Source organism: Gossypium hirsutum, chromosome A10 (assembly GCF_007990345.1).
Source record: "Gossypium hirsutum isolate 1008001.06 chromosome A10, Gossypium_hirsutum_v2.1, whole genome shotgun sequence".
NCBI lineage: Eukaryota > Viridiplantae > Streptophyta > Magnoliopsida > Malvales > Malvaceae > Gossypium > Gossypium hirsutum.
The window spans coordinates 16,685,722-16,712,198 of NC_053433.1; the positions used below are offsets into that span (position 1 = coordinate 16,685,722).

General features: G+C 33.7%; 1 protein-coding gene and 1 pseudogene across 1 annotated transcript; one reads left to right on the forward strand and one right to left on the reverse strand.

Annotated features, from left to right (window-relative positions):
* The first annotated feature begins 350 nt into the window (after positions 1 to 350).
* Positions 351 to 8,166, forward strand: LOC121208253 (ATP-dependent RNA helicase DEAH11, chloroplastic). The gene is made up of 3 exons (XM_041078796.1): positions 351 to 1,536; positions 2,938 to 6,079; positions 6,703 to 8,166. Exons 1-3 carry the CDS (start codon positions 610 to 612, stop codon positions 7,914 to 7,916), a joined length of 5,283 nt encoding a protein of 1,760 aa, XP_040934730.1. The 5' UTR covers positions 351 to 609; the 3' UTR covers positions 7,917 to 8,166.
* Positions 8,167 to 24,986: 16,820 nt separating this feature from the next.
* Positions 24,987 to 26,152, reverse strand: LOC121208254 (transcription factor bHLH94-like; annotated as a pseudogene).
* Between the last annotated feature and the right edge of the window lie 325 nt (positions 26,153 to 26,477).

A 26,477-nucleotide genomic window follows, 5' to 3' on the forward strand; every position in this document is an offset into this window, starting at 1 on the left:
TAATTTGAGAAAGAAAGAGAAAACAAGAAAAGAAAATAAGAGAGTAACTACTATTGTGAAAGTAAAAAAAAAAAGAGAAAAAATCATATTGTATTTTTCATCATTTATCCTCAAACCTAGAAAAATATATATATAAATGAAATTATACAAGAAAAATAATCTCTTAATTTCCTAAATTTCAACTAATTATAATTCTTAATAATATCTAAATTTTTATATCAATTTTGAGTAATATATTTATTACATATATTTTCCATAACATATGACACGAATCTAATATAGTATTAATACATCGAAATTAACTCGTAAAATAATACTTCCTTGACCAATACGACTACTATGTTTAACAGGAATCCTAACTCCCTCAAATTTCATTTTCTAGAAATTGAAATGTCTTAAACCCTAATTTTTAAATATATAGAGAGAGAGAAATTTAAAAAGAACACTGCTTTTTCTATTTTCCTCTTCTTTTTATTTTTTGTCTTCTACATGCTTGCTCGCTCACTCAGTGACTCACTTTCTTCTTCTCTGCTTCAACTTCCATAAAAACTGAAATAATAAAATAAAAACAGCTGAAATTTCTAGATTTTGTTCTGTTTTCTCTATGCCATGAAGAACTTCTCTTCATCCTCCAACCACCGTCACCCGCCGCCGCCGGGTGGCCATAAACCGTACCCCCACCGCCAGCACCAACAATCTAGCTACCAAAACAATTTCCGTTGTGTACCCAATTTTCAGACTGTCAACAAAAAATACTACCGCCGCCGTTTTCCGCCGCCAGCATCCACCACTGATGGTTCCGTCAACTCCAACGCCCTTCACTGCCCAAACTTCATAATTCAACTCGTCCATGACTTCTCATCCTCTCCTTCCAAACCGGACGACCTCCAAACTCTTATTTCCCAACTCGACCCATCCCCCCAAAACTCTCACATTTACACCACTGGTAAAATCGCCGCTACGCTAATTTTCCAAGAATGGAGCAAAACCCTCTCTTCAATTATCCATTTATGGCGTTCCCGCCTTGATGGGTCCATCCATTATACTCCCAAGCTTATTTCCAACGTCATCGTGCCTTCTGACACGGTGGAGCTCAATCAAAACCTTAAAACCCTTTTCTCGAGCCATATAACGGGATTGATGGAAGGGGCACTGGTTAGGAAGTGGCAGGAAAAAATCAATGAAAAATCCGATGAGATCGCTGACTTGGTTGGACAAATGGGTAAGAGGAAATATTCGCTGGGAATGTTTTATGAGTTGGATGACAAGAAAAAAGCTTTAAAGGCGGAAAGGTCTACGATTTCGAAGCGGTTGAAGGAGTTTAAGGGAGGGATGAGCAGCTTGTTGAGGTGCTTGGAAACTTGGGAAATTGGGAATGAGGAAGGGGATGAAGGTGTGAAGGTTTACAGGGTTGAAGGAGAGCTTGATTGGAAGCTAATCCATCAACTGATTTTGAGGGAATGTAGAAGGTTGGAAGTTGGTTTGCCTATTTATGCTTATAGGCAAGAAATTCTTACTAGAATACATGGTCAACAGGTAATCATTTATTTCTCCTCCATTTTTCTGTTTTGGTAGATAGGTTTGGATTATCATCCTATATATTGTAAAACCTTAGTGATGCAATTTAAGAATGTGAAAGCTGGTTTGGAGATAAAAATTCCATCATCATATATGCACGAGATGTGTTCTTTTAAAGGATTATCACCTTATAATTTGACAGTGTAATTAGAGTTCAAAGACTTGAAAAAGCATGTGAAACTCAACAAACGATTATTTTCTTAACATTGTCTGTATATTATTTTGTGTTCATTTATGTCATGTGTTAATTAATTGAAAATAGAGAAGGTTATACCTAAAGATGTTAACTTATGATTCGGCGTTGACTTCCATATTTATAGTTAGATGAACATGTAACACTATAAATTCTCTTCTGGACTTTTAAGATTTCTGCTACCGTATTGGATAATATCCTTGTGTTTAGTGAAATTAGTGAGGAATTCAATACTAATTAGATGACATATAGGATAGTCTATGGACAGTTGCACGAGCAGGCAGTTCAAGTGCTGGGATTAGGATTTGAGATGGTATTTAGAGCTAGGAAGTGGATACAAAATATTGAGATATCATAAAGGTTGAAAACACTGGGTAAGAGCCACTAATGAGCCAGTAGGAATCAGCAGCTAAATTGGCAGTGAGGCTTAACAAATTCATGGTGTCATCAATCTCTCACGTGCACACACACACAAAAAGAGTCATTTAACTTCCCATGCGGTAGTAGAAAATAACTGCAAGATTTTTAGGATATTCTCTTTGCTCATTTGTATTCATTTTTTCCCTATCTTTCTTGGTGCTTAATTCTAATTATAATGTAGTTTAAGTGCAACAAAGTGTAAAACCTTTTTAAGTAAGTTTATATTCTTGCCATGTGAAATTCAACATAGGGTTATTTTCTTTACATTGACTGTATATTTTGACCATTCTCTGGAACTTTTAGATTTCTGCTACTGTTTGGATTCTAAACTTGTATTTGATGAAATTATTTAGGAACTCAATACTAATTACATGACACATAGGGTAGTTTCCAGAGAATTGCATGAGCTTCGGTTCAATTGCTGGAATTAGGATTTCGGATGGTATTTGGAGATGGAAAATGGATGCAAAATATTTAGATACTAAGAAGGTTGAAAACTTATCATAGGATGAAATGAGCAAGTAGGAAGCAGCCTCTAAAATTGCGGCCACATTTAAAAAATCCTAGGTGTTATAAAAAAAAGATTCATTTATCTCCCCATGCAATATGAGATAATAACTGCCAGATTTTTAGGATATTCTCATTAGATTTCTATTTATTTTGTTCCTATGTTTTTTTGTTGTTTATATCTTATTATAATGTAGATATTTTCCTTTGATTTTCTCCAACAACTATTCAATGCCCAGGTAATGGTGTTGATTGGAGAGACTGGTTCAGGAAAGAGCACCCAGCTGGTTCAGTTTCTTTCTGATTCAGGAATTGCTGCAAATGAGTCAATTGTATGTACTCAGCCACGAAAGATTGCTGCCATCTCATTAGCAAAAAGAGTTAGAGAAGAAAGCACTGGGTGCTACAGTGATAACTCAGTCATTTGTTATCCAACATTTTCATCCTCTCAGCAGTTTGATTCAAAGGTGATATATATGACTGACCACTGTTTACTGCAGCATTATATGAAGGATAAGAATTTGTCCGGCATTTCTTGCATCATCATTGATGAGGCCCATGAAAGAAGTTTGAACACTGATCTTCTTTTGGCATTGGTTAAAGATTTACTTGGCCGAAGATTTGATTTAAGGCTTGTAATAATGTCTGCAACAGCTAATGCCAATCAACTGTCAGACTACTTTTTTGGGTGTGGAATCTTTCATTTGGAGGGTAGAAACTTTCCTGTTGATATTAAGTATGTTCCTTGTGCAACTGAGGGAACTTCTGGTTCTGGTATGGTTGCGACATACGTTTCTGATGTCTTGAGGATGGCTGCTGAGATTCACAAAACAGAGAAAGAAGGGAATATTCTCGCCTTTTTGACTTCCCAGATGGAAGTAGAATGGGCTTGCGATCATTTTGAAGCTCCAAATGCCATTGTTTTACCATTGCATGGAAAGCTATCCTTTGAAGAGCAGTGTCATGTTTTCCAGAACTACCCTGGGAAGAGAAAAATTGTTTTTGCAACAAATATTGCAGAGACATCACTTACAATTCCTGGGGTCAAGTATGTGATTGATTCTGGTATGGTCAAGGAGAGTAAATTTGAACCCGGCACTGGGATGAATGTTCTAGAAGTGTGCTGGATCAGCCAGAGTTCTGCTAATCAACGGGCTGGTCGTGCTGGGAGGACTGAACCAGGAAGATGCTACAGACTATACACAGAAAATGATTTTGAGTTGATGACTTCTAATCAGGAGCCTGAGATTCGTAGAGTTCATCTTGGTATTGCAGTTTTGAGGATCCTTGCTTTGGGAATCAAGAATATTCAGACTTTTGATTTTGTTGATGCACCTAGTTCTAAAGCCATTGATTCAGCAACTAGGAATCTTATTCAGTTGGGAGCCATTGTGGAAAAGAATGGTGTTTTTGAATTAACTGATGAAGGACGGTACTTGGTAAAATTGGGGATTGAGCCTCGTCTTGGTAAATTGATTATCAGTTGCTTTCATTGTGGCCTGCGTAGGGAAGGCCTTGTTCTTGCTGCTGTTATGGCAAATGCCAGTAGCATATTTTGCAGGGTGGGAAATGATGATGATAAAGTCAAAGCTGATTGTCTTAAGGTGCAATTTTGCCACCAAAATGGTGATCTCTTTACTCTGCTCTCTGTGTACAAGGAATGGGAAGCTCTCCCTTCTGACAGGAAAAATAAATGGTGCTGGGAAAACAGCATAAATGCTAAATCAATGCGCAGATGCCAAGATACCGTAACTGAATTAGAAATTTGCCTAAAAAAGGAACTTGCTGTTATTATTCCAAGTTACTTAATATGGGATCCTCATAAGTCTACTGAGCGTGATAAAACATTAAAGGCGATTATACTTTCCTCCCTGGCTGAAAATGTAGCCATGTATTGCGGACATGATCAACTTGGTTATGAAGTGGCATTAACCGGACAATATGTTCAGCTGCATCCTTCATGTTCGTTGCTGATATTTGGTCAGAAGCCAAGTTGGGTTGTTTTCAGTGAACTCTTATCTGTAACTAAGCAGTATTTGGTCTGTGTAACCACTTTCGATTATGAATCTTTGGCCACTCTGGACCCACCTCCCTTGTTTGATGCCTCTCAGATGGAAAGCCGGAAGTTGCAAGTGAAGGCATTGACTGGTTTTGGTAATACTCTATTAAAAAAATTCTGTGGGAAATCCAATCATAATATTCGATCTCTTTCATCACGGATTAAGACTATTTGTAAGGATGAACGGATTGGAGTTGAAGTTAATGTTGACCAGAATGAGATTTTGCTGTTTGCCTCATCAGTGGACATGCAGAAGGTTCTGGATTTTGTAACTGATGTGCTGGAATGTGAAAAGAAATGGTTGCATAATGAATGTATGGAGAAACCTTTGTTTCATGGGCGGAGTGCCTCACCATCTATGGCACTTTTTGGAGCAGGAGCTGAGATTAAGCATCTTGAAGTTGATAAAAGATATTTGGCTGTGGACGTTTTCCATTCCAATCTTAATGCCATCGATGATAAGGAGCTGTTGATGTTCTTCGAGAAACATTCGAATGGTGGTATTTGTTCTGTCCATAAATCCCAAGCCAATGGACAGGAAATTGACGACAAGGAAAAATGGGGCAAGATAATATTCCTGACTCCTGATGCAGCCAGAAAAGCTTCTGAGCTGGATGGGGTTGACTTTTCCGGCTCTGCATTGAAGGTTCTTCCTTCACAGACATCCTTTGGGGGTGATCATAAGATGTTCTCTTTCCCTCCTGTCAAAGCAAAACTTTCGTGGCCTCGTAGGCTCAGTAAAGGGATTGGAATAGTTAAATGTGACCGGCTTGATGTTCAGAACATTTTGTATGATTTCTCAAGTCGTCTGGTAATAGCAGGAAAATATGTTAATTGTGAAGTTAGCAGGAAATGTGATGATTCTGTTCTTATATATGGAATTGATAAAGAGCTTTCTGAAGCTGAAGTTAGGGATATACTGCATTCAGCAACAGAACGGGAAATCCATGATTTTTTTCTCGTGAGAGGAGATGCTGTCGAAAATCCAACATGTGGTGCTTGTGAAGAGGCACTCTGGAGGGAAATATCCCCCTTTATGCCTAAAGGAAATCCTTATACAAACTGTTGTTGGGTTCAGGTTTTTGAGCCTGAACCAAAGGAGACTTTCATGAAAGCATTGATCACATTTGATGGAAGATTACATTTGGAGGCTGCAAAAGCTTTAGAACAGCTAGAGGGTAAAGTTTTACCTGGATGTCTTTCATGGCAGAAGATAAGATGCCAGCAACTGTTTCATAGTTCTATATCCTGCTCCTCCTTTGTCTATGCCGTTATAAAGAAGCAGCTCGATTCTTTGCTAGCGAGCTTCAGACATGTAAAAGGTACTTGAACTAGCATAGCACTATTCTTAGTTTTCTGTTTCCATTGCTACATCCTTTGTGCATGTTCATACAGTCTTGCATGCTTTGTTACTCCAACTCCCCATTTTTAAGTATCTGTGTCCGAAACTCTTTTTAATATGTAGATATAACCTCCAAGGATCCTCCAAATACATGCAGAAAATGTAAAGATCTGGCCATACTCACATCTCTAGCACTTGCGCCCAAGTCTGGGTTAACATAGTATGAATGCCTCTGCTTGTAAATGAATTGCTTGTTTTGCATCTAATTTCCTATTATATCAGTTGTTTTTCCTTCCATTTCTTTCCAGTTATATCAATTGTGCTTTGGGTTTCAAACCTGTAACACTTGATTGACATCACCTTTTAGGATAGGATGTTAATGCAGTTATGCTGGTTCTAAACTATTTTAAACTGCACTTAGTTTTGCACCAGCTGGGTAATAGAAAAAACTGATTACGAGGATAACTTTAGCATGTAAAATATAAAAAAAATATCCTCAAAAAAATGATGATAAAGTTATTTCTCCAAGCTGTTTTATTGATATTGAAAATGGTTATGGAATTTAGATGTTTTCTTCTGAAATTGCCAATACATCATTTACAGGTGCAGATTGCTTCCTGGAGACAAATGAAAATGGTTCCTGTCGGGTGAGAATATCTGCCAATGCCACCAAAACCGTGGCAGAGTTGCGACGGCCGTTGGAAGAGCTAATGAATGGTAGGACCGTGAAACATGCCAGCCTCACTCCTTCCATACTGCAGCACCTCATCTCTAGAGATGGCATCAATCTAATGAGATCTTTGCAACGAGAGACAAGAACTTACATACTTTTTAACCGGCATAGTTTGAATATAAGAATCTTTGGCTCGCGAGATGATGCTGCAGTAGCCCAGCAAAAATTGATGCAATCCCTTTTGTCCTACCACGAAAGCAAGCAGCTTGAGGTCCGACTTCGTGGTCGGGGCCTGCCTCCTGATATGATGAAGGAAGTGGTTAAGAAATTTGGGCCAGACCTTCATGGGCTCAAAGAGAAGATACCTGGGGCTGAATTTACACTTAACACCCGACATCATATTATTTCGATTTGCGGTAACAAAGAGATGAAGCAAAAGGTAGAAGAAATCGTGCTCCAGATTGCAGAGGCAGGCAGAGATTTAGCTGTGAGATCTGATAGTGAAGTCAGCTGCCCCATTTGCTTATGTGAAGTAGAAGATGGCTACCGGCTCGAAGGATGTTCACATTTCTTTTGTCGTTCATGTTTGCTGAAGCAATGCGAGTCCGCCATTAAAAACTTGGATAGTTTTCCATTATGCTGTGCTCAGCAAGGTTGTAAAGCTCCCATTTTGCTTACTGATTTAAAGTCTCTGTTGTCAACTGAGAAGTTAGAGGAACTCTTTAGAGCTTCATTGGGTGCATTTGTTGTGTCCAGTGGGGGTGCCTATCGGTTTTGCCCTTCTCCTGATTGCCCCTCTGTTTATCGTGTTGCTGGTCCTGAGACTTTCGGCGAGCCATTTGTCTGTGGAGCATGTTATGCCGAGACCTGTACCAGGTGTCATCTGGAATATCATCCATATCTGTCATGTGAGAAGTACCGAGAGTTCAAGGAAGATCCCGATTTGTCTTTGAAAGAGTGGTGCAAAGGAAAAGAGCAGGTGAAAACTTGCCCTGTATGTGGATATACAATCGAGAAGATCGATGGGTGTAACCATGTCGAATGTAAGTGCGGGAGGCATGTTTGCTGGGTTTGTTTAGAGTTCTTTAGTAGCAGTGATGATTGTTATGGCCATTTGAGAGCTGTTCACATGGCCATCATCTAGTTTTATATTATTTCTTACATTTTGACAATAATTCATGCAAGTAGAGCGTCATGAATGTGTGTGTGTATATATATAGGGTTTTATGCATATGCATCTTTGAATTTCTTAACAGGTCCGAGGTGGTCGCTGATATCAGCTCTTGTGAATGATTTTAAACATCTCTGGTTAGAGATGCTATTTAAACATTGCATTGTACAGTTCTTAAACAGATGGAAAAGCTATCGAATAGAAATTATCTGGTTATCCAGAATTTATGCTCTTTTTTTTCTGATGACTGATGGAGCTAGGAACTGTTTCGGTCACATTCTTTTACGCCTTCAAATCAATGGAACCGACCAAACGTTCCTATTAAACTTGTGGTCTTTTTTCACTTGGAAGGAAATGCTAATTTAGGGTTTATTTGTTTCATTAAAAATAATTTTTGAAAAATGATTTCTAAAAAATAAATTAGTTTTTTGAAAAAAAACTATTATTTTGTTATGTTTGGTTAATTTTGCATACAATATTTTTTATTGTTTTGTAAAATTTTTTAAAATCATTTTTTAAAAATTACTCTCACTAAAACAAACACACTATTAAATTGAAAAGTCTTCTTTTTTTTTTGTATTAAATTGAAAAGAGGCTTTTTTTCATTTTTTAATCTAGAAAACTAAGCTTGGTCTTAATTAGACCAATAAACATTAATTCAAAAATGCTCTGTTTTAATAGAACTCATACATAGTATAGCATGTATTAGTTTTAATAGATATTTAACAGTTAATTGTTGTGAGAATAACCACACAATTTCAAAGAATCACACGGCCTTAACAATTGACATGCACTGATAAATGGCATGGCATTATACACCAGAGCCTGTACAAAAATGAACTATACCAAACACACTAATTTATACTATTAATTGCCTTGCTAAGTATACAAATAATAGAATTAGTGCCACAAAATAGATTTGACATTGAAAACAAACACTATAGTCCTAGACCAATTCAGTCATGAAAAACTCAAACCCTAAAAGAACAAGCAAATTTCGAATACAATAACCATGCTAAGAACATACAGTCTCGATCAATGACAACTTTTGCAAGTCTTTGCTTCACTGAACACATTGATGAAGCCTAAAAATCTTTCATCTGCTAAGCAAGAGGTAAGAGCAAATCAACAATTACCACCAAGAAAAAATCTTCATAAAAAGTAAGCAGAGATCAAGGCCAACATCCAACAAGAAACACAATACTAACACATTGAACAAGTGCATATGCTTCTTTCATTTCCTTATTCCATTAATAGAATCATGATGGACTAAATTTTTTCCAATTTTGTAAACAGGAGAATCCAACTCAAGATATATATAGATAATACATGCAACAATATAAACCTGTAAAAACTTGACAGCAAAATATTAAAAAGGCCTTTCATGAAGCTGCTTACAACACATTTCCATGCATGCTATGTCCCTGCTCCTTTTATTGCCCATCCATGGATGATTCAAAGTGCACTGTCCGATGAAAAAAAAAACAAAAAAATATTTGCCAACTCATGTCCATCAATTATGTCACCATTATTGGATAATTTTTTTTCTTCTTTTCTACATTTCAAGCAAGTAGAAACAAAGCTTCTTTTTTGTGTTCGGAGCTAGGGATTACGTTAAGAGAATCCTCTTAGTGCATATTAGCTGGCTTTTGGCACGCGAGAGTCCTCTTGGTTCCTTGTTGTTTCTTCTTGATTTTGGGGGGTGGCTTGATTTTCTTCATTTTCTTGTTGATTTTGTGTTTGTTGCTTCTTAGCTTTGATTTTGTGTTATGTCTCTTCACAAGCTTTGGATTGGAGGAAACTTTTTTATTCGTCTTCTGAGCAAAGCTTGGAGTTTTTTCCACCAAAAGTCCATGGTGATTTTATTACTGTCAAACCTCCGACTAAGGTGTTTGATGAAGGGATTCGAAGGTGGTAGCACTCGTTAGTGGCTCAATTTCTTGGGCGGCCTCCCAATTTTGGTTCTTTACAGAAGTTGGTTGATATGCTTTGGAGTAAACAAAGGCCTGTTGAAGTCAAGACGGTAGGTGAAAATTTGTTTATTTTTCAATTTTCTTCTTCAATTGCTCGAGATTGGATTCTAGATCACAGCTTTGTAACAACGTCTTGCTTATGTGAAGGTGTGTGTTGAAATTTCTGTTGATTTTGAACTCCCTCATTTTATTAATGTTGAATTGTGTGATTGTTCATTTGTTTCTATTGGAGTTAAAGTACTATGGTTGCTGATGCGTTGTTTACCGTGTCGATCTTTCATTCATTCTGGTAAGCACTGTTTTAAGAAGAATGAGGTGAAAGTTTGGAAGGCTAAGCAAGATGGTGCAGGCACAGGTCAAATTTCTATTCCTGAAAAATCTAGTGCAGTTCGAAATAAGTGTGCTTCTAATGGTGGTCCAGCTTTGACTTCAACTTCTGAAGTCTTCTCTAAGGATAAAGCCATGGTTTTGGATCCTTCCCCTACTTTTAAACTGAAGTATGTGTGTCTTACAAGATCTAGTAATAAATTTGAGGTTTTAAGTGTTGAGCTTGAGAATTCTAATGATACCGTTGCTAGTGATATTGATGCTGAGCAAGATGTTGTTGATGATGATAATGAAACTGAATAGCTTGAGTTTTCTCCTTGGAAGCCTAAGTTGGCCTTGTTGGCAGTAGCTCCTCTTGTGAGATCTTTGATGGCTACAAAGCAAGAGAACATTGACAAATGTAAGAAGAAGATAAATAATCCTTCTGCTAAAGGGCAAGAAAAAGGAGGTGGTAAGGGAGGTTCACATTGTCCTTGTGTTCCATGATTATTCTCTTTTGGAATATTAAGGGGTTTAATAATCTGCTAAAGTAAAAACTTGTAGTTGGTAGGTTAGCTAGATTGAAAATTGATGTTTTTTGGAAACTATAGTTAAGTGTAATAATGCTTCGATTATTTTAGAGAAGTATTTTCAGGGGTGAACTTTGTTTGCAATTATGATCATGTTGTTAATGGCTGAATTTGACTTATTTGGAAGAGTGTTTGTATTATGGATATGTTGTATGTCTTTGGTCAATGTATTACATATAGTGTGCAAGTGCAACATTAAAAAGTCTTCTTTTCAACTGTTTATGTTTGTAATGATGGTATTTCTCGTCGAAAGCTATGTTCTCACTTGTGTTCTATGAGTGACCAAGTTGGTGATACTCCATTGTTGTTGGGTGGTGACTTTAATGTCACGCTTTCGCCTGAGGAGAGTTCTTCTTTTGATAGTTCTCAGTCTTTTACTGTTGATATAAAAGATTTCCAAGCTTTGGTGAGGGAGATTGAAGTCTTTGATCATACTTATTTTGGTCCTAATTTCACTTAGTCTAATCATCAATTGGATAGGTTGATTGCGAAGAAGCTTAATAGAGTTCTTGTTAATGTAGCTTGGTTACAGTTTCTGCCTCATTCATGGCTTGAGATTGTTGCTCCTGGTTGCTCGTATCATTGTCCTTCTATTGTCTAGTTGGAGCGGCCTGTGCAATCTTTGCCAAAGCCTTGTCGATTCTTTAATTTTTGGGCTAAGCATGATAGGTTTTTACAGCTTGTTGCTGAATCTTGGCAACTTATTGTGGTAGGTGATCCTATGTTAAAGTTATTTACCAAGCTTAAGAGACTTAAGTCTACTTAAAGATGCTCAACACTGAGGCTTTTGGTAATATTTATGCTCGAGTTAAGGCTAAGGCTAAGGAGCTGGAGAGCTTGCAGCTTGCTTTGTTGCGGGATTATCTAGTTAGAAATGGCCATATTGATCAGACGAGAGCTGATATTTTGGTTTTGCAAGAGGCCGAAGCATATTTTTATCAAAAAAAGCTTGGGTGCAGTGGATTAGGGAGGGGGATCAGAGCACTAAATTTTTTCATAGTACTGTTGCAGTTAAGAGGAATAAGCACACTGTTACTTCTCTTTTTGATGCAGCTGGTAATCGATTGGAATCTTTTGATCAAATTTTTCAGAGATTTTGGGGTTTTATCAAAATCTTCTTGATGCAGTTGATTTCAATTTTGTTGAGTTCCTAAATTATTTGCTTCAAGAGTTACTGCCTAAACTGCCTAACGATGCTCATCATGTGTTGACTAGCCCTATTACTAATGAAAAGATAAAGGCAACTATTTTTGGGCAAGGGAATGAGAAAGCCCCTATTTCTGATAGTTTTACAACTTTCTTCTTCAAATCTGCATGAGCTATAGTGAGGCCTGATTTTCTCGAGGCTGTTCAGTATTTATTTGCATCTTCCACTCTCTTGACTGTCTTTAATGCTACTTCAATTTCTTTGGTTCTCAAGTGTGATAATCTTAGCTATGTAAAGGATTTTTGGCCTATTTCTTGTTGCAGTTCAATTTATAAGTGCATAACCAAGGTTTTGGTTAATAGAATAACTCTTTTTCTGCCTACTTTGATTTCTAATAGTCAGGGTGTCTTTGTTAGAAGGCGTAGTATCACTGATAATGCCATGTTGGCTTATAAGCTAATGCGAGGGTATGGTAGAAGACATATTTCTCCTAGATGTGCCTTGAAAGTTGATCTTCAAAAGGCGTTTGATTCTTTGCACTGGGGCTTTTTGCTTTCAGTACTTAGAGCTCAATGGTTCTGTAACACCCCTCACCCATATTCGACGTTGGGATAGGGCTCGAGGCATTACCGGGATTTCACGTTCATAAACATATTAAATCAAGTCACTAAGTTGCGCTCTAATTTAAAACTTTTCAAATATGTATATCATTTCCCTTAAACAGGCTTTCGAGACCTAAGACATGCCTAGAGGCGGTGCGGGACAAAACCGAGAACATTTGATAAACTTTGGGCACCTTGGAAAATTTCTTTTAACTTGAAGTGTCACACGCCCGTGTGACTTGGGACACGCCCGTGCAATCACCCCGTGTCCAAGACTTGAGCATTCTATTAAATTCACACGGCCAAGACACATGCCTGTGTGTCTAGCCCGTGTTCATTTAACAGACTTACCATTTTAGATGCAGGGGACACATGACCATGCCACACACCCACGGGTATGATCCGTGTGTCACACACGGTCCAGGCACACACCCGTGTACCCAACCGTGTAGACCCTATCAGGCTATTTTCCAAGCCTATGGTCACCCCCTTTTTAACACTTATACTTATTGAATAATAAAAACAAAGTAAAACATAATTATGCTCTCATAAATGATCTTTGCAAAAACTCATTGCATGGAAACCTCATATCATTGGTTTCGTACATGCTAGGTTATTTCCCATCTTGTATTTATGTGTTGTCATACCACTTTAATACATTCAAGATTGGCTCGTTCTTATGACTCATTGCCAATTGGAGTTCAACCATCACACATGATTACAAACTTGCATGGAAATTTTGTAGGTCATAGCCTACTTCAAAACAAGTCGATCTTTATGGCCATAAACAAAAAGATAGATTTATCTTTACAAGCCTTCATTTGGTAAATCAAATGACACATATAACAAAATACTCAAAAGACCTATACATGCCATTGAACAATTTAGAAATGTCTTTATACCAAAGCTGGTCTATTTGATAGTATGCTGACTCTTCAACAGTCTTCTAATCTTTACAAGTCCTCGAGCTTTGTGAGAGACAGGGAAAAAAGAGGGGTAAGCATTTTCATGCTTAGTAAGCTCGAATAACCAGAAAGTAAACTTACCAAGTAATTAGCATGCAATCAAATTGGGTAATAAATTCAATGAGCATAGGATGGCTTCCCTATCACTTACACTCAATCAACGAGTTAGTCACATAACAATACACTATGAAAGTTATCTTAGATAAGCTCATCACTCAACATCTCATTTGTATATATAAGTCACATTAATCTCGTTGAGTTTCTAGGAAATCTCGATGGAATATCCATTTACTGTCAATTCGTACAATGATCGTTTCAGATATGCACTCCCGCGAACCTCACATCTTATGGCGGGATAACCAGTCCAGGCTAAATCACCCATTTTATGAACTCATAAAGTGGTGTCGGGATTACCAGTCCAGGCTAAATCTCTTATAATGAAAAAAAGCTTTATTGAGCTCGGATCTGAATTACCAGTCCAGGCTAAATTCAGATCCTATTCGGATTACCCGTCCGGGCTAAATCCATAATGCACAAATATTCTTTGGAAGGCTCGACCATTCAAAGAAACACCCATCCAAGCTAGATCCTTTTATAAATGAGATTAACAGATTACCCGTCCGGGCTAAATCCTTACTGCAACACATGCAGGACCTCATTACACATGTCAATCATGGTTTATCCATCGAATTCCTTTTTTTAACCTCAACTGAGACATTTATCACAATTCATACTTAAACATACATTTCATAGAATTTCGTGTTACTAATAAATGCAATCATCATGCATTCATAATTCATATAATTAGGCACATTGAGTGTTTACTTTAAGTTATATGAACTTACCGGTATTTGTTTCGGTGTCGTGTTTCGGTAATTCTGAAACCTTTCGTTTTCCTCGATCGACCTCCGAAATTTGTTCCTCGGGGTCTATAACAATAGAAATAGATCATTAACACTCCACATTATACCTTTCAAGTCTAAATTCCACCCTCGGTCCGAATGACCGTTTTACCCCTAACCTTTCACATTTTTTTATGATTTAGTCCCTAGGCTCGTATAATGAAACGCATGTAATTTCTACCTTACTCAAGCCTAGCCGAACACATTTCCCTCTTATGGTAGCCCACATTTTCCATTATTTTCACATTTCTACCACACATTTTACAACTTTTGCAAAAAGGTCCCTTTAGGGGTTTTTCATGAAAATCACCTAGGAAAAGTTGTTTAACACATCTCAAACTTTCATATTCCTCCATAAAACATCAAAATACAAGTAACTCATGCATGGGTAAATTTTTAAACATGAACCCTAGCATGAAATATGAGTAGAAATAGAGAGAGTAAGCTACCGGGATGTCAAAATTACAAAGAACATTAAAAACGGGGCTTGGGAACACTTACTAATGAGCTTGAAAAGCTTGGAAACCCTAGCTATGGTGGCTTAGGAATTTCAGCTGGAAAAGGGAGAAGAATAGCTGATTTTTGCCCACTTTTTCCCATTTTATTTCATTAATATGCCAAATAACCAAAATACCCTTAAGCCATTTCTTTGAAATTTCATCCATGCAAGCCTATTTTTGTCCAAAAATTTAAAAATTGGGAAAATTTCTCCCCAAGACCTTCTATTTTATAATCTAAAGCAATTTCATGCAAATTGCTTCTAGAATCCAAGTTTTGCAATTTATTCAATGTAGTCCCTAATTTTTCCAATTGGGCACTTACTCAAAGAATTCATTCATGAAACTTTAACACATGCATATTCTCATATTCTAAGCCTCGTAATAATCATAAAATAAATATTTTGATGTCGAATTTGTGGTCCTAAAACTACTATTCTGACTAGGCCCTATTTTGGGATGTTACAAGTTCCTTAAAAAGTTCTTGAAGTGGATTGAAGTTTGTTTAACTACTCATCGGTTCTCTATCTCCATTAATGAAAGCCTTGTGGGGTTCTTTCAATGGAGGAAAGGTATTAGGTAGGGAGATCCTATTTCTTTCCTTACCTCTTTATGCTTGTTATCCAGGTTATCGAATGTTACTATCATAAATGCTCTCTTCAAGTATCATCCTAAGTGCCTTCGAGTGTGGTTGACTCATCTAATGTTTGTCAATGATCTTCTTATTTTTTCTAAAGGTATTGTTAATTTGATGGCTGATGTTTATTGTGTTCTTCAACATTTTTACTAACTTTCTCGATTACAACTCAATGCCTCCAAAATTGAATTGTTCGTTATTGAGGTACCTTGGTGTTCCTCTTGTTTTTCGAAAGCTATATCGGTCTGACTGTGCTGCTTTAACCAATAAGATTCTGGACAAGATTCTGGACAAGATTCTGGACAAGATTCAAGGGTGGTCTACTAAACACTTGAATTATGCTGGTAAACTACAACTCATTAAGGCTGTGATCTTTAGTGTGCAAGCCTATTGGAGTCGTTAATTTCTAAGGCCTAAAAGTGTTCTTAAGAAGGTTTATCAATACCATTCTAGCTTCTTTTAGAAAGAAAAGGTCGGCTCGGGTCAAGGGGCTTGTGTTTGTTGGAAGGCAATTTGTTTACATAAATCTGAGAGGGCTTCAGACTAAAAAATATGGTAGAATAGAATCAAGTTTGTATTTTGCAGCTTATCCTGCCTTGCTTGCAAAAGAGGGGTCTCTTTGGATTGCTTGGGTTAGTGAATATGTGTTAAAGGGTATGAGTTTTTTGGATGTGACTCCTACTTCAATGAGTAGCTGGAATTAGCAAAGGATGTTTAAGTTGAAGCCTTTGGTTGCTGTCACTTCTCAATAGTTTGCTAATGTTAAAATGAATACTTTTCGATTGTGGGAGGCAATTAGAACTCGTGGTGTGAAGGTGGAATGGCACCTTTTTCTGCGGTTCCATTTACATATTCCCAAGCATTCTCTTATTGCTTGGATGGTCATTCTTAATAGAGTCCCAACCTGGGATTGCTTGCTTGCTTTTGGGATTTCGGTTTATACTTATTGCTTTTTTTGTATAGATGCTGCAAAGAGACGTGATCACATTTTCTTTGAGTGCAGTTTTTCAAGGAAGATGTGTCAGTCAGTTTTGCATCTTTGCTCCATTCATAAGGCTGTGGGAACTTGGAGGCAAGAGTTAGCTTGGGCAATATTGAAACTTAAATAAAAGTCCTTGCTTGTTTCTATACTCAAGCTTGCTTGGAGTGCATATTTGTATATGATATGAAGACAGAAGAACAAGAGGTATTTTGGTGCATCTTTCTTGACTGAAGATGTTGTCTTGGTACAGATTAAAGAGATTGTGCGGGCTCGCTTAGGAGAAAGACTAATAAATAGAACTGATCCTATTAATGCTTCACTTTATGCTTCTTGCAATATCATTGGTTAATTTGTTTGTATAACTTAAAGTTATTTTACAGTGTTTTTAATCTTATGTAGCAGTTTAATTGCATTCTTGGATTAATGAATTTCATCATTCATCCAACAAAAAAAATTATATCACCATTACCTTAACAAATAAACTTGTGATGATATACCTTGACTTGATTATTAAAAGGATATTGGTTGTAGGCAATTAGGTAATAGAATAAGTATAAATTTAAGATAAAAGCAAAAGAGTGAATCATATTCAATATTTGATAGAGATATATCATATTGAAAGAACGGGAATACACTATAATGACTACAAGTCATCATCGCATTCCAAGAAAAAAATATATTAGAAATCACACAACTTTCTTGCCACAAGTGACCCGAAATATTAAATTGTCAAAAGAACAAACAATTGCATCTTAAGAACACTACCCAAAAATACATCTCAACTTAACTCAACCTATTATCAAATAAAGTCATAGAAAACTCTTCAAAATACCTTACAATAATCCTCGTCATTTTATCACCTAATTATCACAAAAAAAAATAACAATAGTTAAATTAATAAACAAATGTAGTCTTATATTATTATTTAAGTTGTTAATTAAATTAATGATATTGAAAATATCATAAAATTAAAACAAGTCATATAAGTAATTTCATTTATTTTAAAATAAAATGATATAATTACTCCCCTAAGTTTTGAACTTTGATGCACACAGTTTTAAAATTTTAAATTTTCTAACGCAACCAAATTTTGACTAGTGTTGTATTGTTCTCATGAAAGTTTGCCGACTTAGGATCCCGTGCGATGTACCGGTTCGATTTTATGTAATAATTAAAATATATTATATTTATTTCTTAAAATAATTGTCATTTTAAAAATAATATGATTGAGAAAGTAAAAACAAAGTAATTTAAATCTTTAATTTTTAGAATTTTTTGTCAAATATTGACCCATTATTAATATTTTTGTTATCATTTTTAGTAATGTTTTTTATTAAAGCTTTTTATGTTTTTTTAAGGTTATACATAGGAGAGAATCGGAGAAAGACAGTTATAATATTTCCTAATTTAGAAATTTATTTTTTTGACTTCACATTACTTAATTTAATTTTTTGTAATTATAAAATCCATAAATTCTTAAATATGTTATTTATTTATGTAATTAGTTTAAAAATGATAATTTAATTTTAAACTTTGTTTTGAAGAGGTTTTTTTTTTAAAGAATTTAATTCTATTTTATTAAAATATAATTTATTTATACTAATACATTATATAGTTAAATATTTTTTTATTTCTCAAAGTATCTACCAAAGTAAGCCCAACAACTAATTATTCGCATTCTATAAGCTCATTCAGGGAGTAGATACTGACATATAGTTAAGTAGTTTTCTTACCCATGTAATAAATAGATTAATTATATATATATATATAAATCAATTAAAACATATTAAATTATTTTGTAACTTTTTACAAAATTAATTAATGATTTATCGAAAAGTAAACTAAACTTTTATACAATATTACATTTTTCTAATTTGTTTACAATATATAAATTTTATTAATGAATCTAACATTAATTCCAAAATTATCAGTTGATTGGAGATGTAGGCATCCTTCAGCATTGGTTTTTATTGTGTGGAAAGGCAAATAATCATTTAATTATTATTTTGCAAATAAAAGCAACAAATAATAGAGCCTAAGCAGATATGTAGGAACATTGAAATTTTGAAACAATAGAGTATAAAACATATCAATGCACTATCATTTTGACAAATTAGATGCGGATTCACATAAAAGAAATATGTATAGGTCAAAGAAGAGTCTCATACATCTAAGGAAGGAGCAAAACAATAGAAGCTCTCAAGCCCGACGAAAGGCCGAAGGCGGCCACTGCAAATGTTTTTGAGAAACCAACCATTTGAATTTATCATCATTTCCAAGCAAAGCAATAACTATTTGCAAAGAAAAAAAAACGATATTGACCGAATGATAGTTTTGGGAATTGGTGGGAGGAAAAGGATGAATAGAAGGGTTTATAAAGAGGACTGAGGTTAGGGTTTAGTCATTTCTATGAGTAATTTATTTTCCTTACTCTAGTTGAGAGGGAACACAATAGATATCCATATAAGAGCAGCCATTAGAGCCATTATAGTTGGCATTGAAGTTAAATGGGACGTGACGGAGGTGGTAGAAGTGGGAGGGGTCAGTGTGTTGGTGCTTGTTGGCAACATGCTCAGGATCGACATTAGTGCTGGCATTGAAGCGGCAATGACATAGGGATTGGAGGATAATGAAACAAGAACAAGGAGTTGGCGGTTGAGGAGATGGCATGATGCAAATGCCCGGGATTGAATTTTAAGAGCCTGAACAATCAACTCGAAATTCATGATTATTTCTTGCAACCTAAGTAACTTCTTGTAAGAGTAGCCTATAGACCAAATTTTTTGAGTTCAAAACTGAAATTTTCGAATAAGAATTAGATAATAAATCAATCAAAATTAAATAATTTAAGAATTAAAGAAAAGAAACAAAAGATGATAGATGGAATGATGAAAAGAAGAAAGAAGATGAATGGTGTTGATGGCAAAGAGTTGGATAGATAGTCTAGCCTCCTTTGATGAACAAGCACCAACAAAGAACTATAATGACTTTTAATTAATCCTCCTAGTTGACTTGAATTAGACAAGTTGAAGCTATGATAAACCTCCTCAATCTTGAAGAATTGAAGCAAAAATCCTATCAAGAAAGAAAAAGGAAACTAGACTTATAAGAAAAATCTCCTTGGGATTATTTTATTAATAAAAATCAAGCAAAATTCCTTATATGGTGGCTATTGAAAATATATCATATATAGAGAGAGACCTAAGCTACTTGAAAAACAAGAAAACAACTCTTCCTTTGTCTCCAAGCAATTGACCCAATCATAGGCCCTGTTTAGTAATTGACTGATAGCTGCTTGCTGGTTGTAGTGGTTGATTTGACCAATTGATTCTATTAGTTGATTTGACCAACAGATTCTATTAATTGTTTATTTAAAAGTGTTTGTTAAAACTTAACTAATAATTGAAAGTTGATATGTGTAAAATGACAAAAAAAATGGCATGACACATTTTATTGTTAAGTATTTATTTGTAATTATAATACTTTAGTCTTTATTAGGTAAAATTATGAAAATTAATTTGTGAATATTTTTTAAAATTTAAATAAATAAATTTATTAAGTTCCTTATTTGCAAATTTATTAAGTTGTATAAGAAATCATTTTATACAAGTAAATTGAAAATAAATTAAGAGTACATAAATTAATTAGTGAATATTTTTTAGAATGAAGGCTATTGATATATTGGCATCGCTATTAGGTTTGAGACTATGTGGCAAAAAGAATCATTTTTGAGCAAGCATGGCCAGATATGTCATTCCACATATCTCATTCTCAATCAGTGGTGAAAAAAGTTGTCCATCCCTGCGTTTTTTGTTTTGGAGATTTTAGCTCAATAAGCTATTGCAAACCTCTATTCACCAAACATTACAATTAAATGGTTTGACTACTCAATCTTCCATTTGTACTCAAACCAACTAAAAAAGGCCCCAAACTCTGTTTACCAAACACCATCATAATCTTACTCTTAAGTTAAATTAGACTAAAATACTTAAAAATTCGTAATAAATAAATCTCTAATATATAAAACTTCATAAATACATTATTGGACTTATATATAATCAAAATTAAGCATTGATATTGAATCTAATATGATTTAAATTATGGCCCGAAACTTGTAATTCCCGTAACAAACTTATCTAGAAATTTTTGTTTGTGTAGTCTTCACTAAAACGTCTATATCTTAAGCTCCCAAAGTCTAAATAAAATGATTCAAAGTTCATTTAGAAGCTAAGAGACAACAACTCTTTTATCAGTATGAAGATATCTCAACCCAAAAATACTTGGATCCCATCCAAAAATTTTCCACAAATCAGTTGATATTCTAGAGTTGAAAATTAGTAGGTTTGATGAAATTAATTTGATAAATATCAACCCATTCATCCACGCATCACAACAATTAATAGTGTTGTTAGTGATTAATAAAATTTTCAATGGTGGTGACTAATTTACATAATTATTTTAATTGTAGTGACTAAATTAAAAAAAAAAGAATAGAATGATTAAAATAGAACAAACCCTACTTTAGAGTGACCATGGGGTATCCTAATTTTTTTTCCTTTTGATATAATATAAAGGCTGAATTTAAAAAAATGTTGACTTTAAAAAAATATTTAGAGTTTTGGGCCAACTTTTTAAATATTTAGGAAAATAAGCCAATTTTGAAGAGAGAAACAGAAAACGCGCCTTGTAGGAAGCATTTTCTGTTGAAAGCACACTCCGTAAGATGTGTTTTCATTGATGCGTCTCATAGGGTGCGTTTTCAGTGATGCATCCTACAGGGCGCGTTTTCTGACTTTTTGACACATGGTTAAATGTTAGTGGTTTTGTCTAAGAGTTTTGGGTTTAATTTTTCTCCTACTCACATTTTTTTTATTTCATTTGTTTCAAGCTTTATTGTTTTTATCCTTGAACCCCAAGTTTGATTACTCTTTTAAGCATATATGTATTTTTTATTTCATATTGTTTCAAGCTTTTGTTTATTTTTAATTAATAAATATATTGTTTTCAAGTTTTTTTTAATTTTTAATTTATCTTTTTAATTAATAACTCTTTTATTTATAAAAATCAAATAACTATTTGTCAAATATCATTATTTTTAGTAAATATTATTTTTATGTGTGTAATATTTATTTTTCAATTTATATCATGAGTGTAGTAAATTTTAATATTATATATTTTTGTATGTGTATTTGAAATATTTCACATATAAAAAAAATATTTGAAATATCATACTCACACCCATAATGTAGATGAAAAACAATGATATTTGAAATATTTTTACATATAAAAATAATAATGATATTTGAAATAATTATTTGATTTTATAATATTAGAAATCACAATACCCATAATATAGATGGAGAAAATAAATATTTGACATATAAATATTATATATAAAGAAAAATATATCAAAAAATTAGTTGATGTTTTCAAAAAATAAAATATATTTAACATAATGAGAAATATCATTTTTATCAAAAATATATTTTTTATTATATAATTGGCAATAACATTTTTATTTTATAAATAAAAGAGTTATTAATTAAAAAGATGAATTAAAAAAATGATAAAAATATATTAATTAAAAAAAAAGTTTGAAACAAAGTAAAATAAAAAAAAACAAATAAGCTTAGAGGAATAATCAAACCTGAAACTCAAGAATAAAATTACTATTAATTAACTATTTAACCAAAGGAGTTAAAGTATTAAAAATAATAATTAAAAGAAAACAAATGAAATAAAATAAAAAATATAAATACTTAAATATAAAATCACTAATATTTAATTATCTAACAAAGTTTTAATAAAAGTGACTCCTCCCTTCAAAATATCAAAATAAATTTGTTTTAAAAAGGACATTTTTATAGAATTCCACTTAGATTTTTCTTTTTTAAAAGATTTTATAAGGGATTTTTATCCAATCTAATTATTTAACCACTCATTCTTTTCTTTTACTTTAATAATAAAAAATAAAATTATGTGCAGAACATAAAAAAGAAGTTGAGCTTTTCCTCAGCATTTCCCAAAACCTAAAAGGCATGAATGGACCCCCTAAACTGCCTTGATTTCCTCAATCTATGCTTGGACACCTCGAAATGTGGCAACATACATACACCCCATATTATTTTATTTAAACTCAAAAAGTTTAATTGATATTTATTTAATGAGCTGATTCTTCTTGAAACCCATCCACCATTTCATAAACAGCCGCTGCAATTTCATTCACCCTTCTTGGCTCACAATTTTCTTCAATCTGTTACCACCATAAACCCCATTAATAAATAAAATACTGAAACCATTTTTTTTATATTTCGAAGTAAAAATGATTGATTGACTTTTTGGAAAGCGAAAATAGAGTCGCCACCAATCTTTTCTTGTTTAGGTGTGATCGGATCACCTAGAAATTTGAGTTGTTTTAATAAAACATTTTAGTTTACTAAAACAATGATTTTGGTCTATGAAAATATGAGAAAATAGGCTCAGGAGTCGGTTACGTATGAGAAAGGATTAGCACCCTCATTACGCCCAAAATTGGTACCAAATCGATTAAATACTGTCCTTTTATCTAAAATTAAAAATGTTTTTAAAATGTGGTTCTTGTTAATAACATTTGAATAACCCGAGTCCTTCGCCAAAAATCTTCTTATTCGACGTTCGAAAATTTATAATTCGAAAATAACAAAAGGATGCCCAACTATTTGGTCCAACGAAAAATCGATACCCAGCTCAGTAGGGCACGATTCCTCGAATTTCCAAATATTGACCATTGCCTCACCTTGGAAGACATGAGTGAAATTCCGAAGAGACATTCGATTATTTTGAACAAACGGGAGATTGCAACCCAACACGATAGAGCACTATTCCCCGAATTGCCAAACATCGAACATTTTTTTCATTTTAAAGAGTTTTTAGAAAACGTGAATAAAATTCCAAAGGGATCTTCGATTATTTTGAACAAGTGAAAAAGCGCAACCCAGCACGATAGGACACAACATTTCAAATCCTCGATACATGACCATTTTATAATTTCCAAAACTCATGCTTTTGAAATTTCAAAAGGATATTTAGTTATTTAGGTTAAACAAGAAAAATTGAAACCTAGTAAGTTAGGGTACTATTTTCTTGAATTTCCTAAATTCGAAATATTGCCTTATTTTTAATTTGAAAAAAACATAGACGAAATCTCGAGAGAATATTTATTTGGTCAAACAGAAAATCGAAACCCAACACGTTAGGGCACAATTTCTCGAATTACCAAACACGAAATATTACCTCGCTTTGAAATTTTATTTTTTTATTTTTTTTAAAAGGGAGTGATTATGGAAACAAACTTGCAACGTATTTATTCGATTCATTTGAAGCAAAGAAAATGAAATGAATAATTTCAGGCAAATAGGTTGATTTCAAGCAAATAGGTTGACAATCTCAATCATAATATAATACATGGGGATGCAAAACAAAGTAACAAATATGAAAAATATATATCAATAATATATTATACAATTTTTTGAAAAGTACAAACACGAAAATTAAAACATGCCCAATGATAATAATCTTACCACATACACTATTTAACGTTTCTAACTAATGGTTAAATAAAAATCTATTTTAAGAAAAATATTTTAAAAGGTAATAAAAAATGTTAAAACAAATAAACTTGGAATGAACAATTTAAAAGTAGCTAAATTATGTATATATATATATATACATAAACAGATAATACATGCAAAAAATTTACAATAGATCGTAAAATAAATAAAAAATAAAAATAAATAAGACATAAAGTATATAAAGTTTAACATATAAATGAGCTTCAAAATAAGTATTATAAGAGGAAATTTAAAGATAGTGTTATGCAAAATAATTTAAAAACCAAGATTCAAAAAATGTATATATGTATATAATATATATTATGTGCATAGCAATAGTAATGTGTACCTATATAAAATTTTAAAACGAATAATGTACATATTAACAAGTTGTAACATAGATGAATTATATAAATGCAACCATGTAAGAATATACAAAAGAATATAAGAATGACATACTATATAATATAAATCAATAATTATACAAAATAATTTGAAACAAGATTTACTTACCAACAATTAACAAGATACATAAAGCATAAAACTTAATATAAACATTGTATATAAAAAAAATAGTAATATAGGCAAGTGTTTGAAATAAACAAAGTATAATTTAAAATTGGGGAATAAATGGTATACATAAATAGATTTAAAGGGAAAAATATAAACATGTTTGCAAGGGAATTCAAATAAGTAATTCAATTAAATTATGTATATATATATAAAATAAAGAAAATAAAATAAAATAAAAATGAAAAATGAACAAAGGGAATACAAGAAATTAAAATCAACCTTTTTTTGCTTTGGATTTTTTATCTCTCTATGAAAATACAATGTTTTTTTTATCCCCCTTTACATTTGGTTTTATGATGGCTTTTATAGCCTTGTTACAATATTTTTTTATTATTTACTATCTTTTCTTTTTACAAGTGGTAGACAAAAGAGGACTAGGGCGGCGCTTAAGGCGGCACATAGGGTGAAGAGGTTAGGTTTTTTTTCTTTTTCTTCATTTTTTTATTTTTTTATTTTTTATTTTGGGTTGTATTTGGGCTTGAGGTATTTTGGGTTTTAGTTGAGTTTTGGTATTTGGACTGTGATTTTATTGGGCTCCGGGCAAAATTTGGGTCTTACACTGAAATTAGTGTTTATGATTAGAGTTAATTAAATTACCTTAACACTGAAAGAATAAAGGACCAGATCTTCAAGCGATGTGAGATAGAGATGAAGCACCAAATGTCCTAGAGATTGAATCCCATTCACCATTTTCAACAGCTGTTTCGGGTGTTTTCCCGTTAGTATCTTCAGGTTTGCATGGCTTTCCACCATTGTTACTTCAACGTTTGCAACAGATGACGACGACGCCATGACTCTCCGGCGGAGGCCGCACAGCTACGGTGGGTGGTGGAGGAGTACTGGGGAAAGTTAAAAAATCCCGAGAAAGTTGATGAAACTGAAGAGGAGTTTTCTAGGTTTTTTTCAGTGGTTCTCCGAGCCTCTAAAGATTGAAGAAATTGTTCTAATTCCTTTACGAAATTAATGGCTCCCCCTATGATTGATGCTTGGTCCCCCTATGAACAATTAAACAAAATTTCAGTTCTAAAAATCAATGATCTTCGTAGAAAATAAATATAAAAAAAGTAAAGAGTACCCTTTGAACGTAAGAGGTTGGCATCATGGATTTAAGAAGAGCAAGGTAATCACTCATTTGTTTCCTTCTATTTCTTTCGACAGCAATATGAGTCATCCTTTAGTGCTCTATCTCTTCTCTGTTCTTGACATTGTTGTTCCGCTGTCTCTTCCGTCGGCACGGTGGGGCAAAGCCATTATCTGGGGAAGAAGAACATGTTGCACTAAAGGCAAAGCCTCTACTTTGAGCTGAAGTTTCATGTTGTTGTTTTAAGTTAAAGGAGTCATTGAGGCCGCCATAAGGGAAAGGGTCTTGCTGAAACGTCACAGTGTCTAATGCCATGAAAATGATCTTTCTTGATTTTCTCTTCGGGAAGCTTTTAATTTTTCTTTGTTGCCAAACAAAGTTGTTAATAATGATCACAAATATTCATATATTCAAGAGAATCAGAGACAAAAGACAGGCAGAGAGAGACAAGGATTTAGGTTAATTATTAATTTTAGATCATTTATATTTTATTCATCTCGAGACTTTTTCAATGTTGGTATTAAGTTGAATAGATTATGATAAACAATGTAATGTAATAGGAAATTGGTAAATCATAATTTTAAACTCTTCAATGCAGGCTAAATGTTATATCCAATTTTGGGAGATTACATCGATTACCAAAATGATCTAGTAAACTTAACCTATGTAATAGTGATTACTTTTGAAAAC

Excerpts from the sequence above, each read along its gene's own strand:
- LOC121208253 (XM_041078796.1), top strand. The coding sequence starts at position 610 with ATGAAGAACTTCTCTTCATCCTCCAACCACCGTCACCCGCCGCCGCCG. Across the intron at positions 1,537-2,937 it reads CTAGAATACATGGTCAACAG|GTAATGGTGTTGATTGGAGA; the intron begins GTAATCATTTAT and ends TTCAATGCCCAG. Across the intron at positions 6,080-6,702 it reads GAGCTTCAGACATGTAAAAG|GTGCAGATTGCTTCCTGGAG; the intron begins GTACTTGAACTA and ends CATCATTTACAG.